Source organism: Mustela erminea, chromosome 12 (genome assembly GCF_009829155.1).
Source record: "Mustela erminea isolate mMusErm1 chromosome 12, mMusErm1.Pri, whole genome shotgun sequence".
NCBI lineage: Eukaryota > Metazoa > Chordata > Mammalia > Carnivora > Mustelidae > Mustela > Mustela erminea.
In genome coordinates this window covers 61706921-61723334 of record NC_045625.1, presented here as the reverse complement: position 1 = coordinate 61723334, position 16414 = coordinate 61706921, and the positions used below count along the sequence as shown (strand labels likewise).

At 41.0% G+C, this 16414-nt stretch overlaps 1 protein-coding gene across 1 annotated transcript in view; it reads right to left on the bottom strand.

Moving 5' to 3' along the window:
• The window catches only part of GLDC (glycine decarboxylase), a 95957-nt gene that overhangs the window by 25373 nt on the left and 54170 nt on the right, over positions 1-16414 (bottom strand). The window contains exon 16 of the mRNA XM_032308311.1: positions 4547-4622. Coding sequence (XP_032164202.1) covers positions 4547-4622 — 76 coding nt within the window. The remainder of the gene's footprint in view (positions 1-4546; positions 4623-16414) is intronic.

The window sequence follows — 16414 nt, the reverse complement described above, 5'->3', positions numbered from 1 at the left end:
AGGGGCGCCTGGGTGGCTCAGTGGGTTAAGCCACTGCCTTTGGCTCAGGTCATGATCTCAGAGTCCTGGGATCGAGCCCCGCATGGGGCTCTCTGCTCAGCGGGGAGCCTGCTTTCTCCTCTCTCTCTGCCTGCCTCTTCTGCCTGCTTGTGATCTCCATCTGTCAAATAAATAAATAAAATCTTTAAAAAAAAAAAAAAAAGAAGGAAAAGGCAAATATGAAAAATTAATATAGTCAACGTATTCAAGTTAAAATTTTTTGAATAAATATAAAATATTGATTAAAGGCCTAAATTAAGAATTTGTACCATCAAAGTTCTGCTGAAAAAAAAAATATTCAAGGTAAAAATGTCAACTGTCCTGTGGTAAGCTGAATAATGGATCCCCTAAAATGTCCAGACCTGATCCCCAGAATCTGTGGATGTTATCTCAGGGCAAAATGGACTTTGTGACTGATTAGATCAGGTTCTTCAGAGAAGGAATTATGGATCTTGAAATCTGGGTTATCAGTTGGGCCCTAAATATATTCCCTAGTATTCTCAGCAGAGGGAGGTTTGACTACGAAGTAAGGAGAAAATTTCATGAATGAATGGGCGGATGGAGAGATGGCAGGAAGGGGCCCCAAGCCAAGGAATGCAGGAGGCCTCCAGAGAGGCAAAGAAACAGATTCTCTCCTGAATCCTCCAGAAGGAGGTAGCCTTGCCAACACCTTGACTTCAATTTTAGTCTCCTGGACTCCGTAAGTGAGAAAATAATTTTTTGTTTTTTTCAAGTCACTAAGTTTCTGAGGATTTCTTACAGCCGCCACAGGAAACTAACACATATCCTGACATAAGGCTGCAGAAAGAAAAAAGTTTCAGCGGTTTTGTCAATGATCATTTATATGTTGCTGTTATATATTTCTGGTTTTCTCTGTGGAAATAGGGAACTTTATTTAATAATTTTAGGGGGGAATTTTTAATGGTCATTTTCTCTCACTTTAAAATTATGGGGTCACAAGGAACATAGGAATAACAGGACCCAGATTTGATGCTTTAGTTTATATAAAACATTCCTCTTTGGTGCATTCATGCCCATTTAGGTGGATGCCATGTTTTTCCAACGCCCCAATGTACCTGGCATAGACCCAACCTAGAGCTCATCCTCTAACACTTGCTGAATGAGTGAGGGATTAAGGAGCAGTGTTCCTTTATAAGGGAAATAAATTTCTTTTCACTAGTAAAATCTAACAACCAAAGTCTACTATTTCATCTCAGGCAGTTGGGAAGCGAAAATACTCCCATATACATTTGTGGGTAGGGAGTGGTTTTTGGTGTTTTCTAGGGGTTAATGTTTTCCCTTTGTATAAGAATCTCATCTCTGATTAGCAAATCTAAGTTAATATTTGACTAGCAAATTGAATTATTAATTATAAAGGGCTTTGGAGAGTGCTTGGTAAGTATTTGTTAAATAAATTTATATTCCCCCAAATTAAACTGGTAAATCAGGAACTTGGCTGTTGCATTTTAGGAACCTCTGAAATTTAACCTAAGAGCAAATGTGAAAATAACTACCCAACAGCTTGAAATAAGAGAACCATCAGGAGCCTGGGAGGTTCTGAGGCACATGATTTCCCCACACTCCTTTTCAAAAAAGAAGGATATATTTTACTGGATTCCATTAGAGTCTATCGTGCAGTAGCAGCTGCCTTGGATTTCTCTGATGTGGAAAAATCCTTGATTATTTGAGCAGTAAGTCATTTTCTTCTCTTCCAACTGGAAACATTGGCTTTAATTAAAATCTTTAATCTAGAAAGGATGTTAACATTTCCAAACTTAAGACTTCTATATTTCTATAAGCTCTGAGTGGCCTTCCCTGCCTCTCCCTCCCAGAGCCCTCCCCAAACTGCTGCACCTAGCTCCCCTCTGTCCTTCAGAATGGAACAAGGACACATGGTGATAATAGTGTCCAAGATCTCTGCCCAGGGGCAATCAGAAGTTCTTCCATCCTTTCTCCTTGACCTTTCTGGTTTGGTCCCCAACTCCTGAACATTCACAGATTCTTCCTGGTGTCACACTGGAGAACTAGGAAACAACGAGGGGTGGGAAGCATCACGAAGTAGACAGAAAGTGTATGTTAGCTGGCTCTTAGTTATTAGAAGGCAGGCTCATCGCTTGCCTTCCATAAGCACCAGAATGTAGATCTCTGAGGCCTCTCTATAAAGCCTCTGGGAAGGAGGGGGGTGAGACAAAGGAGGCAACGTGGTCACACTGGACGAATGGATCCCTTCCCAGGATTCCCAGATATCTTGTGATTGAAAAGTTTAACAAGGGGGAATTCTAGTGGCTATCTCAGTCTGAGGAAGCCACAGAGGAAAAACAGATGGGGGACTTTTAATGTCAGTCACATGGCATCCTTTCCCTGAACAACAGGAGCTTCAGTATTTCCTTTATGATGCTAAAGAATAATAGTAGTTCTAAACTAACCCTTGCTTAGAAAATTAAAGAATTCAGGGTACCTGGGTGGCTCAGTAGGTTAAGCGTTTGCTGTCCCAGGGTCTTGGATTGAGTCCCACATCAGTCCCTGCTTCTCTCTCTCCCCCTCCCCCTGATTATGCTCTCTCCCTCCTTGTCAAATAAATAAAATCTTTTTAAAGGAAGAAAAAAAGAAAATGAAAGAATTCAAAACCACTAGAGAACCCAAGTGAAAAAAACCAAACTGGTGTATCAGGGACTATGTCTGTCTGAGTTATGACTTGATGTAACTCTGGACTGGTACACACAGTACCTTGTATATGACCAGTATTGAATAATTACTCAATTAATGAACGTCCTCTTTTTCAAAATTCTTTAAAAATCAGTTCTACTTACTGCCCAACTAGGGTAAAGGCCTGGGAAAACACATCTGTGGAATCAGGATAAACAAATCAGGATAAAGAAAATGTTCTTTCTTCCCTCCTTTTTTGAAGGAGAGGTGAAACGCTTTTTAGATCCTTCATTGCAAAATACAGGCAACTAGCCATGAATAATCTAGTTTTAATAAAAACAGAAATGGGCTGAGATTGGGCCACTACCTACGGTATCCCACTTACTTGGGCAGCCAGAATAAGCCTGGCACCCTTTTCTCTAACTCTCCTGAGATGGGCAGTCACTTTTGTCCTGCTCCCAACCCCTACCCACTGCTCCCTCTAAGAGGGAGCTCAGTTTACAGCTCATGTGGACAGCCCATGTTTATAACTCAGTGGAAGTTCTAGCTTAGTGCTGGTCATCATCAAAATGAAGACCTCCCTAAAACACAGTTCCTTTTACCACACTTGGAAGCAAAGTTCAGATAACTGCTACAAACACTGCCTCTGGGTATTAGTGGAGTCCAGTCAAGCCCTCTAGCACCTCTGCCAGTCCCTATACAGGCTCTAAGAGCAATCTAGACCCTAGAGACTAGACTCTCATACTCAAAGCAAAAACTGAAGCAGAACCATGAATTCTGCTCCATGTCTTCTTCTGCTGCTTAGAGATGACAATTCTCAATAGGGAATTTACTTATTCAGTAAATACTTAATTAAAAATTTATTTATGGGGTGCTTGGGTGGGTCAGTCAGTTAAATTTCGGTTCAGTTCATGATCTTGGGGTCATGGGATCGAGTTCCATGTTGGGTTCTGTGCTGGACATGGAACCTGTTCAGGATTCTCTCTCCCTCTCCCCATACTTTTTTAAGCAATGTCTACATCCAACGTGGGGCTCAAACTCACAACTCTTGAGATTAAGAGTCACATGATCCGAGGCACAGGGGTAGCTCAGTCAGTTAAGCATTTGCCTTTGGCTCAGGTCATGGTCCCAGGGTCCTGGGATCGAGCCCTGCATTGGGCTCCCTGCTCAGTGGGAAGTCTGCTTCTCCCTCTCCCACTCCCCCTGCTTGTGTTACCCTCTGTCTCTGTCAAATAAATAAATAAAATCCTTAAAAAAAAAGGAGTCACATGCTCCATCAACTGAGCCAGCCAGGCACCCCTTAATAAAATTTTTTTTTTTTTTAATACAGAAAGCAGAATTGTGCCTAGTCACAGTAGGAGTTACAGAACAATTAAGGGTTGGTCTCTGCTCTTTGTCCAGGCCTAAGACCTGGAATTGTAACATTCCTGTCTTTTCCTTCCTTTGCTTCCAGGAGAGTTAGAGAAAAGGGTGTCAGGCTTGTTCTGGCTACCCAAGTAAGTGGGGTACAGTAGATGGTGGCCCAATCTCAGTCCATTTCTGGTTTTATTAAAATGAGAAGATTGTTTATGACTAGTTAGTTGCCTGTATTTTGCAATGAAGAATCTAAAAACTGGCTGACTTTTACACACTGGGTTTGAGCAAAAACCTTTATTCCAAATGTTTTCCCTTAAAATGGTCCTGTGAAATGTCCTGGGGTAAGGACCGTAATGGCCAGTTCAAAGAAATCTGTTCCTTGATTGTATGTTCCCTAGCTGCTTACAAGAAGGTTCAGAGGGAGTGTACCACAGAACAAAGAGGATGCTGAGAGTTGGACCCACTGCCACCCGGTGTTAAGCAACCACCACTTGTCCATACTCACGGTCCTGTGTCCCTCTCCTTTCCCATCGAAGTAAGCACGGATAGTGGCCAGCCCAGCATACTCCCCCTGGGCTCCACTGCAAAGATAAGAAGAGGGTCAGGGCTTTGGGCCTCTTTGTTTTCATTTACTCATTCAATAATCACTGGGCATGGGTGGCATGTTCACCAACATGCGACCTAAAGACATTACCCAATACCATTGAAAGTACACCGAGGATCGCTGCACCAGCCTAAAAGTTCTTGAACAACCACAGAATGGCTCTTGGTCTTTGTTCTAAAGCTTACCCACTGCTACTCAGAGATGATCCTTTCAAGCCCTGCTTGGGACCATGCACCTAAGATTTCATTTATCATAGAAAATTTCAAAATTATACAAAAATAGAAGAATATAAGGAACTGCCATGTACATATCACCCAGCTTTAACAATTCTCAGATACAGTCAATCTTTTTCCAACCATATCCCTCACTAACCCCCTCACTCTGAACTAGATTATTATTTAAGTAGGCTCCATGCCCAACACTGGGCTTGAACTCACAACCATGAGATCAAGAGTTCCTTGCTATGGACTAAGCCAGCCAGGCACTGTGAACCATGTTATTTTGAGGCAAAATTCAAGCATCGTATCATTTTATCAATTCAAATTTCACTGTTTATCTTTCAAAGATAACAACTGTTTTTTAAAATACAGTTACAGAGGCATCTGGGTAACATAGTCATTTGGGCATCCAACTCTTGGTTTCAGCTCAGGTCTCATCTCAGGGTTGTAAGAGCAAACCCACCACTGGGCTTCATGCTCAGCATAGCGTCTGCTTGGGTTTCTCTCTCCCTCTCATTCTGTCTCTCCCCTCTACATGCATGCTCTCTCTCTCTCTCTCTCTCTCTCTTTCTCTCTAAAATAAAGAAGGGCATGTAATGTAATGAATTATATAAGACTGATAAATTACTGACCTCTACCTCTGAAACTAGTAATCTACTATATGTTAATTAATTGAATTTAAATAAAAAAATTAAAATAATAGGGTGGCTGGGTCAGTCAGTGTCAGTCAAGTGTCTGCCTTCAGTTCAGGTCATTGATCCCAGGGTCCTGGCATCCAGCCCTGCATTAGGCTTCCCGCTCAGTAGGGAGCTTGCTTCTTCCTCTCCCTCTGCCTGCCACTCCCCCTGCTTATGTGCTCATTCTCTCTTTCTCTCTCTCTGTCAAATAAATAAAAGCTTTAAAAAATAAAAATAAATAGGGGCGCCTGGGTGGCTCAGTGGGTTAAGCCGCTGCCTTCGGCTCAGGTCATGATCTCACGGTCCTGGGATCGAGTCCCGCATCGGGCTCTCTGCTTGGCAGGGAGCCTGCTTCCTCCTCTCTTTCTCTCTCTGCCTGCCTCTCCATCTACTTGTGATTTCTCTCTGTCAAATAAATAAATAAAATCATTTAAAAATAATAATAATAAATAAATAAATAAATAAAGAATAAAAATAAAATCTTCAAAAATATATATAGGTAACTACAAGTATTACACCTAAAACCACAATTTCTCAATACCACAGCATTTTTAGCCAGTGATCAGATTACCCCAAAGGAACTATGCACTTTGAATGTTTCAGCATTCCCTTTAGTCTCTTGGGTGAGCTTTCCCAGGCCCCACATCCATGAGGTTGCTAGGCTGGCCATACCCAACTAAGCAGTCCTGGAAGGCACTACTTTCGGAGCACACTTAATGACTAACAGTCCAGTGAGTGATGCTGATTCAATCATAAACTGTTACTTAATGTTCTCAGTAATCTCTGCAGGAAAGAAAGGGAAGTGAGTAATAGGTTTTTAAATCCCATTCAAATGCGTATTTCCTCTATTTTGCAAAATTATACCATTCTTTAACTCTGTAGAAAGCCAAGTGGCTTTGGCATTCATCCTTTCTAATCACCCCACAATACTGAGATCATACTCTAAAAGCACAAGGCTTAAGGACAAACTAGATTAACTTTTATTTATAAAACAAAAGCTAAAATTTTGAGTACTGGAATATTTTTCAAGAGAACACAAGGATCGAACTAGTTGGATTTGAAAAGTTTGCAAACTATTGTGGAACACTGATCATCTGGTGTCAGGAGACAGAAGAATTGAGGACTTAGGGGAGGACATAGAACAGGGAAGCGTCTGGGGTGAAAGGCCTAGAGTGTAGCTGGAGGAAGAGAAGGGAAGTGGTGATTTGCAGAGCAATTAAAATCGAGGAGATGAGCTAAGTAACGGTAATAAGTATAAACTGCTCCATTAACCAAGTATGTCCTAGTTATCAGGCAGAGTGCACAAAGGAAGCACTGGGAAATGGTAGCCCTTGTGGTGGTTGCCACCAAGCATTTTTCATCATCTTATTTAATCGTCCCAATACTCCCATGAAGTAGGTACCATTGCTCCTATTTTGCATGACAAGAAACTGAGGTCTGAGTATTACATGCCCAATGGCCCACAGTGGCAGATTTTACATTTCATACCACTTGGCCTCTCAAGGAGGCTCATGATTCCTGGGTAAGCTGTGCTACTCCTCTGAGTATGCTGTGCTTCCCAAAGGAGTCAGAGTTATGGTTTTCCTTCATAGAAGTGATAGAATGAGGAGGTTTAACTAACGTAAAAGAACACCTGTCCCTGTAAGACTGGGGCACCCAGCTCCTCATTGCTTAGTTTTAATAAAAACTTTGCTCTGCTTGCTTCTAGGGAGGGAGGCAGACGCCAGTCTTCCACTTTCCTGGCTTTGGAAAAATAGTTGTAGTTCACACAATGTTTTTATTTGGGGAGCAGAAAAATGAATATGCTTCAGCAAACCACCCACACCCCTAATTATTTAGCCTCTCTGTGCCTCTGTATTCTCATCTTTAAAATAGGGATAATAAATTGCACCCATATGCACTCAGAGTATTTTGCTCACTCTTCTGTTAATACAATCCTATACATGTACTGTACATTGAAAATGGTTATAGAGCTCACATTTATTTTGTGTGCCTGTCTTGTCTCAGAGTGTAAGCTTTGAGAGTAGGATCTGGGTCTCAGAATACATAGAACTACTAGTACTCTGCATGGAGTAGCTCTGCAATAAATGCTGAATAAATTTGTTCAAAATTGAGTTCCCATCTCCAGCCTAGGCAGTCAACACTGTCATCCTTTCTTCCATGGAAAGGGGCCTCAACAAATGGCCATGTGTTTTTCTCACAACTTCTGTTCATCTTGTTTTGTTGTAGAGCCAAAGTATTCAGACCAAGAATGAAAGAGACTGGAACTATGAGCTGGCAATCTAAGAGAAAGGAAATATGCTGAAGACTTCATCATAAATGCTGGATGCAGGGGCGCCTGGGTGGCTCAGTGGGTTGAAGCCTCTGCCTTTGGCTCAGATCATGGTCCCAGGGTCCTGGGATCGAGCCCCGCATTGGGCTCTCTGCTCAGCAAGGAGCCTGCTTCCCTTCTTCTCTGTCTGCCTCTCTGCCTACTTGTGATCTCTCTCTCTGTCGAATAAATAGGTAAAATCTTAAAAAAAAAATGCTGGATGCAGCAACTCAAAAAGTGCAAAATATATGTTCTAAAGGCCACATAAACCTTATTACTGCAGTTCTATTAAAGTAAGGGGAATTAAAAAAAAAAAAAGAAGAAAAATAAAGTAGGAACTATTAGTGCCACCTGTTGGTGGAAAAGTATTATGAAAAATAACGGCTTGGCTCCAAAACCCATATTGAAAGTCTATCAGAAAACTGCATGTGGAGTAGCAGCAAGGATAGTGGTTTTCTGACATCTTTTAAATTGGAAGTCGTTGGTGGCTTGGACCTGCAGAGCTGGCAACAGAAAGGAGGACAGCAGTGGGTGGGGAACCTCAGACCCACAGATCACGGGCTTAAACTGTCTTAGAAAAGTGAGCCAAGTGAGCATAGGCATAAACTGTCTTAGAAAAACAAAGTCCTGGGGCGCCTGGTTGGCTCAGTGGGTTAAGCCTCTGCTTTCGGCTCAGGTCATGATCCCAGGGTTCTTCTGGGAGCCCTGCATCGGGCTCTCAGCTCAGCAGGGAGCCTGCTTTCCTTCCTCTCTCTCTGCCTGCCTCTCTGCCTACTTGTGATCTCTGTCTGTCAAGTAAATAAAAAAAAAAAGAAAGAAAGAAAAACAAGGTCCTTCAGTCATTGCATTTATTCAGGCTGATGAAAGAACTGCTACATATTATACTGCTTAATACAGAATGAGTGAAATCTAGCAGATGACTTCCTGCAAAACCCAGACTCACTCTATAGACTAGAAGTCCCACAAGGAGAAAATAAGATGGAGTTGATTGAATTCCACAGTTTTTTAATGATTTAACATGGACTCTATTAGTATCAGTGCAGCATCCTCAAGACAATTTCAGGCAGCTACTCAATGTGAATTTATCATAAAGGGGAAGGGGGTGGGGAATCTGAAGATGACACGACAGGGCCAGGGTGATAGTTCAGCTCTTTTGCCAAGACTACACAAGAGCTTAAGGACACAATAAATGTCAAAGATTTTTATCAGTTTACCTTTACCTTTGCTAAAAACCCTGGGCAAAAGGTTGGAATTTAGAAATACTACAGCTTAGTTATACCTGGAAGGGTTACATTTTTAGATATTGGAACAAATTTTTATTGGACCCTTACACAAGATCAATCCCAAGGGAAAGTTAGAGACTTCTGCTAGATGTTAGAAACATGACAGCAAATGATTTGTCTATATATGATGAAGAAACATGGCACGCTCTTATAGACTGTGTGGAACATGCATGGCCAGTGGTCACAGGTGGAAAGCTGAGCACTTCCTAAGCATAGAACTAATGATGGATTAAGATTATGAATGAACTGCATCCTGTAAAGAAGGAATTTTGGTCAGTTACTATGTATATTTATCACTGATTACAGAAGTAATCTTTGACAAGCCATGAAAAAAACTCCTCAATCTGCTTAAAGAATATGGTGGCTGACATTACAGACACCACAGAAATTCCTCAGGATTTCGTTGCTTTGGAATATTTAGAGACATTATTAAAGCTGCTAATTTTAAAGATTTTATTTATTTATTTGACAGACAGAAATTACAAGTAGGAGGATGCAGGCCCCCTGCTGAGCAGAGAGCCCGATGCGGGGCTCAATCCCAGGGCCCTGAGATCATGACCTGAGCTGAAGGCAGAGGCTTAACCCACTGAGCCACCCAGGCGCCCCTAAACTGCTATTTTTATTTTTTTTACTGTATTTTTTTAAAGATTTTATTTATTTATTTATTTGATAGGCAGAGATCACAAGTAGGCTGAAAGGCAGGCAGAAGAGAGAGGAGGAAGCAGGCTCCTCGCTGAGCAGAGAGCCCGATGTGGGGCTCGATCCCAGAACCCTGGGATCATGACCTGAGCCGAAAGCAGAGGCTTTAACCCACTGAGCCACCCAGGCGCCCCTAAACTGCTATTTTTAAAAGAAATATTTCATGGTTTTTATATTTATACATAGAACACATTTTATAAGACTACAGAATATGATAATTCACGATTTAAGGTAACCCCAGTAGTCACCAAAAGTCCTACTGAATTATACTGCAACTGTACTAAGAAAACAGTATTTATGTTCTCTAGGAGGATACTGTATTTATACTAATCAAAAGCAGCTAAAAATGTGCCCTCAAGAAAATGATCTGTTATGGATTCTACCATTTTAAAATTCGGTGTCAGTAATTTAAGATTCATATTTTTTTTTTGAATTATCGAGTACCTAGATTTACCAGATCTGTTCCTATCTTAATTTTCTCTAGATATTCTTACAGAAATGATTTTCTGTTTTTATCCCCATTATTATTTTTTGCACACTGATGGCCACAGTGTGTGTGGCCTAAAGAGAAGTTTGTGTGTGACTTAAGAGAAGTTCTCTTCTATGCTGTTTATAGGTCAGTAGGCCTTTTTTTTTTTTTTTTTTTTTTTTTTTAAGATTTAGTTATTGGAACTCTTGGGTGGCTTAGTCAGGTAAGCATCTGCCTTCAGCTCAGGTCATGGTCCAGAAACCTGGGATTGAGTTATACATTGGGCTTCCTGCTCAGAAGGGAGCCTGCTTCTCCCTCTGCCTGCAGCTCTCTCTGCTTGTGCTCTCTGTCTCAAGTAAATAAATGAAATCTTTTTAAAAAGAAAAAAAAAAAAGATTTATTTATTTGAAAGAGAGAGAGAAAGTAGGAGGGGGCAGGGGAGAGAATCTCAAGCAGACTTCTCAGTGAGCACAGAGCCTGACATGGGGCTCAATCTCATGACCCTGTGATCATGAGCTAAGCTGAAACCAAAAGCTGGAGGCTTAACCATCTGAGCCACCCAGGCGCCCTGGACCTATTTTATTTTTAATAATATTTAAATTTCCTGATAAGTTTCTTTTGGTATTTTTTTAACTATTACATTTAAAAAGACATTCTTCATGAGAAATCATTCTTTTATGAATGATAAATTATACATTTAAATATGAAGTGAATTGTTTCCCTTTATCTATATCTAACAACTAGCATCTAGCTCACAGTATGCACTGTTAACATCTGGAAGCTAAAATATATTATCATTATTAAAAAAATAAGATTTCTGGGCGCCTGGGTGGCTCAGTGGGTTAAGCCTCTGCCTTTGGCTCAGGTCATGATCTCAGGGTCCTGGGATCGAGTCCCGCATCGGGCTCTCTGCTCAGCAGGGAGCCTGCTTCCTCCTCTCTCTCTCTCTGCCTGCCTCTCTGCCTACTTGTGATGTCTCTCTGTCAAATAAAGTAAAAAATCTTTAAAAAAAAAATAAGATTTCTATAGATATAAACGTTTATTCAAAAATTTATATGCAAGGCAAAGTAACTAGAATAGCTACACTTTGAAAAAGAAGAAAGTGGGAGGAATCAGTCTATCTGATGTCAAGACTTATTATATACCTACAGGAATCAAGATTGTGTATTACTGGGGGAGGAACAGACATGTAGTTAATGGATTAGAATACAGACACCAGAAATCAACTCACAAAAAATAAACCAAACTGATTTTTTTTTTTTACAAAGATGCAAAAGTAATGCAGTGGAGGAATAGTAGCCTTTTCAACAAATAGTGCTAGAGCAGTTAGACATATATAGGTCAACCTAAGACTTTTTCTTTTTTTTTTTTTTAGATTATTTATTTATTTATTTGACACAGAGAGAGAGAGAGAGAGATCACAAGTAGACAGAGAGGCGGCAGAGAGAGAGAGGAGGAAGCAGGCTTCCTGCAGAGCAGAGAGCCTGATGTGGGGCTCGATCCCAGGACCCTGGGATCATGACCTGAGCCGAAGGCAGAGGCTTTAACCCACTGAGCCACCTAGGCACCCCTCAACATAAGATTTTTACCATTATACAAAAATCATCTCAAAGTGGATCATGGATTTACATGTAAAATATAAAGCTATAAAACTTTTAGAAATAAATAAAAAAATCTTTGGGATCTAGAACTAAACAAGAGTTCTCAGACTTGAAACCAAAAGCACAATTCACAAAAGGAAAATTGATAAATTACACTTCACTGTAATTACTTTTGCTCTGCAAAAGACCCTGTTAAAATGGCAAAAAGACAAGCTACAAAGTGGGAGAAAATATCTGCAAACTATTTATCAAATAAACAGTAAGGATATCAAAGACAGCCCAAGTATAAAATGGTGCCGTGATGATCAAACACGGAAATGTGCTTAGAAATCCTAAAGAAGGGTTACCTAGATGGCTCAGTTGGTTAAGCATCTGCCTTTGGCTCAGGTCATGATCCTACCAGAGCTACATCTGGTTCCTTGTTCAGCGGGGAGCCCGCCTCTCCCTCTCCCTTTGCTTGTGTATTCCCCACGCCCCTTTGTCTGACAAATATCTCAAAAAAAAAAATACTAAGAAAGGTTTCCATTAGGATGCTGGAGATTCACTGGGTAATCATTGTTGCTGTTTTTATGTGTATGTGGGAATACAAAGTCTTTTAGTCCCCTTACTAATTAGGGGAATTTCCCATTTTGTGTGAGCCTAGGAAAAGGCAGAGTCCTAAAGCTACCTGTAGAAGCAGGAAGGGACCAGACATTCCCAATCATTAACAAAGTGCTGGACACAAGACCCACTCCCAACCATAGGATACTCCAGTAGCCTGGGACTTCATCAATCTGGAAAGAGTGACCCAAGGAATGGGACAGTCACAGATTTTCCAGTGGTAGTGGTGACTCTTCCCCTGGAATAACCTTGATCTCTGCTGCCAGTCTCCCTTGGGTCTTGCCACCTAATTCATAGGTGGATTTAAGTTTAAATTATATTATGTTACTATATATTATATTATATTATATTATATTATTATAAAATCATGCATTCATGTGATTTAAAAATATGTATCAGTAAAACAAGCAACCCCCTCCTATTTTACCAGTCTCACTCTCCAGAAGGAAACCCAATTAATGATTTCTTGTGATGTATGTTTTGATGTTGAGCATTTTGATGTCAAACTCCCCTCATCCAAAAACTTTTTTATTTTAAAAATACCACGATCAAGTGCTCAGGAAGTGACTAAGTGATCCCAGTGAAACATTAGCTAAGGAACTTACATGGTGAAACTGATCCCAGTTTCAATCCATGGCAACATCATCACACACTCCCAAGAAAATAAGGTTAAAAAAAAAATGGCACTGATTCCTATCTTGTGAATGGAATAAACAGGGTTAACTGACACTTTTCCAATACATGTACTTTGGAAGCAATAGGATTTAATCAGTCTAATGCTGTTGCTTACCTCAAGAACCCCAAAACTGCCTGGATCTCCTTTCCAATGAGGATTTAATAAAAACCTCTCAAAAGATCATTCTGGAATGGTCTTACCAATTTGTATCTAATTTTTTTTTTTTTAAGATTTTATTTATTTATTTGACAGAGAGAAATCACAAGTAGATGGAGAGGCAGGCAGAGAGAGAGAGAGGGAAGCAGGCTCTCTGCTGAGCAGGGAGCCCGATGTGGGACTCGATCCCAGGACTCTGAGATCATGACCTGAGCCGAAGGTAGAGGCTTAACCCACTGAGCCACCCAGGCGCCCCAATTTGTATCTAATTTGACATAAACTGAATTCTATACTTAACCTTCAAATTATGGTCAAGAAACATCTGAATAGATCCAGCTGCTCTAACCATTCTGCTATCTGAAGAGTACCTTAAAGCAGAGGTTCTCAAACTTAAGTTCCCCAACAAAGCATCAGCCTCGCCTGAACCTGGTAGAAATTCAAGTTCTCAAGTACTGAATCAGAAAATCCTGTGGGGGGACACTGGGTGGCTCAGTTGGTTCAGCAGCTGCCTATGGCCCAGGTCATGATCCTAGGGTCCTGGGATCAAGTCCAGCATCGGGCTCCTCACTCATCGGAGAGCCTGTTTCTCCCTAAGCCTGCTTTACCTGCCACTCTGCCTGCTTGTGCTCTGACAAATAAATAAAATCTTTAGGAAAAAAAAAATCTTGTGGGTGTGACCAAGTGTGAGAACCATTGCTCCAAACCCTACAAATGGCAAAAATCAAAATATACTTTTGAGAGTTAAGGAAATTGGGGAAGGGGAGATCTTCTCCTTATTGTGTTCTATGTCCTCAAAGATGATGCTCTTTCTTTTCTTTTTTTTTTTTTTTTTTTGCTAAGATTTTTAATTTATTTGACACAGAGAGAGAGACAGTGAGAGAGGGAATACAAACAAGGGCAGTGGGAGACGGAGAAGCAGGCTTCCCGCTGAGATGGAAGCCTGATGTAGGGCTTGATCCCAGGATCCCAGGATCATGACCTGAGCTGAAGGCAGATGCTTACGGACTGAGACACCCACGCACCCCAAGATGTCTCTCTTCATCCTTTACCGTTCTCTTCTTCCTGGAATTCTGGGAAATCAGTCTCTAACCAGAGGAGGGTCTCTGCTATCTAGCCTCCCAGAGTTCTCTGAGAGGGAGGTTGTGGAGCTGCACCAGCCTCCGTGGAAAGTATGGTCAGAGATTATCAATGGTATGAGCCCTGTTAAGAGCTATCAGTGACATCAGTCATGAGCTCGAGGATGGGGTTGTGGGAGGTAGCAACTATATCAGGTGTTTGATTCTCCTTGCTCTATATCCTGATAGGCACATGATGGTTGTGATTTAGTCTTCAAAGGGCACTTTCAAAGTTCAGACCACTGGAAGATATTCTAACTAACTAATCTAAGTTTACCTCTTTGGTGTTTGTTCAGGGCAACACACTCTCCAAAACAATGACGCACATTAGAATCACCTGGGTCGGGTATTAAAAAACCATGACTCCTGAATACCCCCCGCCCCCTGCCCCAGGAGCTTCTGATACGAGTTTGAGGAGTAGGGAGAGCATCAGAATTCTTCACAGGCTCTCCAACTAATTCTAATAAGCAGCCAGGACTGTGAATGCCTCCAACCCCAGTGTTTTTCACAGTATGGTGGCCAACCAGCATATTATCATCATCCAGAAATTTGCTAGAAATGTAATTTCTTAGGCCCCAATCCAGCCCAATCCAGAATCAGCAACTCTGACAGAGAAGTTTAGCAATTTAACAAGCCCCATAGGTGATTCTCCCACACAATAAAGTTTGAGATCCATAGATTATTCTGTTTACACCTCTGTTTAAGAACCTTTCAGGTGGAGATTCTGGGAAACTAACTGACAGCTCTATATTCATGATCATAGTTTGCTGTTTTTAAAGATGAAAACAACTTCCTTACTCTTATTATAAACCAAGGGAGCTAATAATAATCCTGGTTTGTCTTTCACTTTAGATACCAGTGAAAGGTGTTAATTACTGTTTCTGTCTGCCTTAAACATTACATTGTAACTCTAACCCAGCAATTTCTGGAGTGTATCTGTGTGCTGCTGAATGATTTTAAGTGTGTCACAGTGTTTTGGGGGAAAAAGCCAAAGCAAGCCATGCTGGGCACAGTAGAACATGGAAAGACAATAAAATTTGATTTGGTTACTTTCTTCACCAAACTGGAAATGCTCTCCATGTTTGTGGGTGGAGCAATAAATACAAGAAATGGGGACAAGCTTCTTAACATTTTTGTTTCAAGTCTTAAACACCTTGGGAATCTAACAGTCCCAGGAAATGGAGCAAATAAAAGTTTAGCCATATGAGTTAAAGATTTCATGCCACAGTTGATCATAATAAAATCCTTTATCAACCATAATCATCAGCCATTCCTCAATTAAGCTTTAGTCAGATCAATAACAGCATGTTATTGCTGGGAGAAGAAACCTACATTATGTCTAAGGAGGAAGCCCTTTGGAGGTCTCACATTTTCTGGGTGTTAACCCAGAATTCCCTTTCAGGAAAAAAAAAAAAATCCACTGAAGGGAAAGGTCCTATGGCAGTATATACCTAGGCAGGCACTATTATGGAAAGACCAAAAGCCGTCTGTGAGCGTAATGTAGAACTCTACTGGATCAGATCGGAAGGGCCCAGCAGCAGAGATGAGGCAGAGCAGTCAGGACCACATGCAGGACACTCAGGTTCATGCCTGAAAACTGTTCTCCTACACAATCATCTTAGAACCAGAGAGCTGTGTTACGAGTCCACTTAGTGTTAAATTTCATTCTGTTCTTCGGAGCTTGTTACCTATGCCCTTGTTGCAAGACTTTCTCACTTTATGTTTGAGTACTATGTTGCCGCTAAGACTGAGGTAGTATATGGTTTGGAACGAAACCCAGGGCAGGTGTCAAAGCCAGCTTTATCACGCCATCAGCTGACAGAGAAATGCTCTGAGATCAGAAGACCCAGGGTAGAAATGAATCTGTAAGCAACTTACATTGTGTTTAATTATTTCATAGTATGCATGCTCCCCACAATAAAATTAACTTCTTTTTAGATTATATACTAACATTTATCATGGTT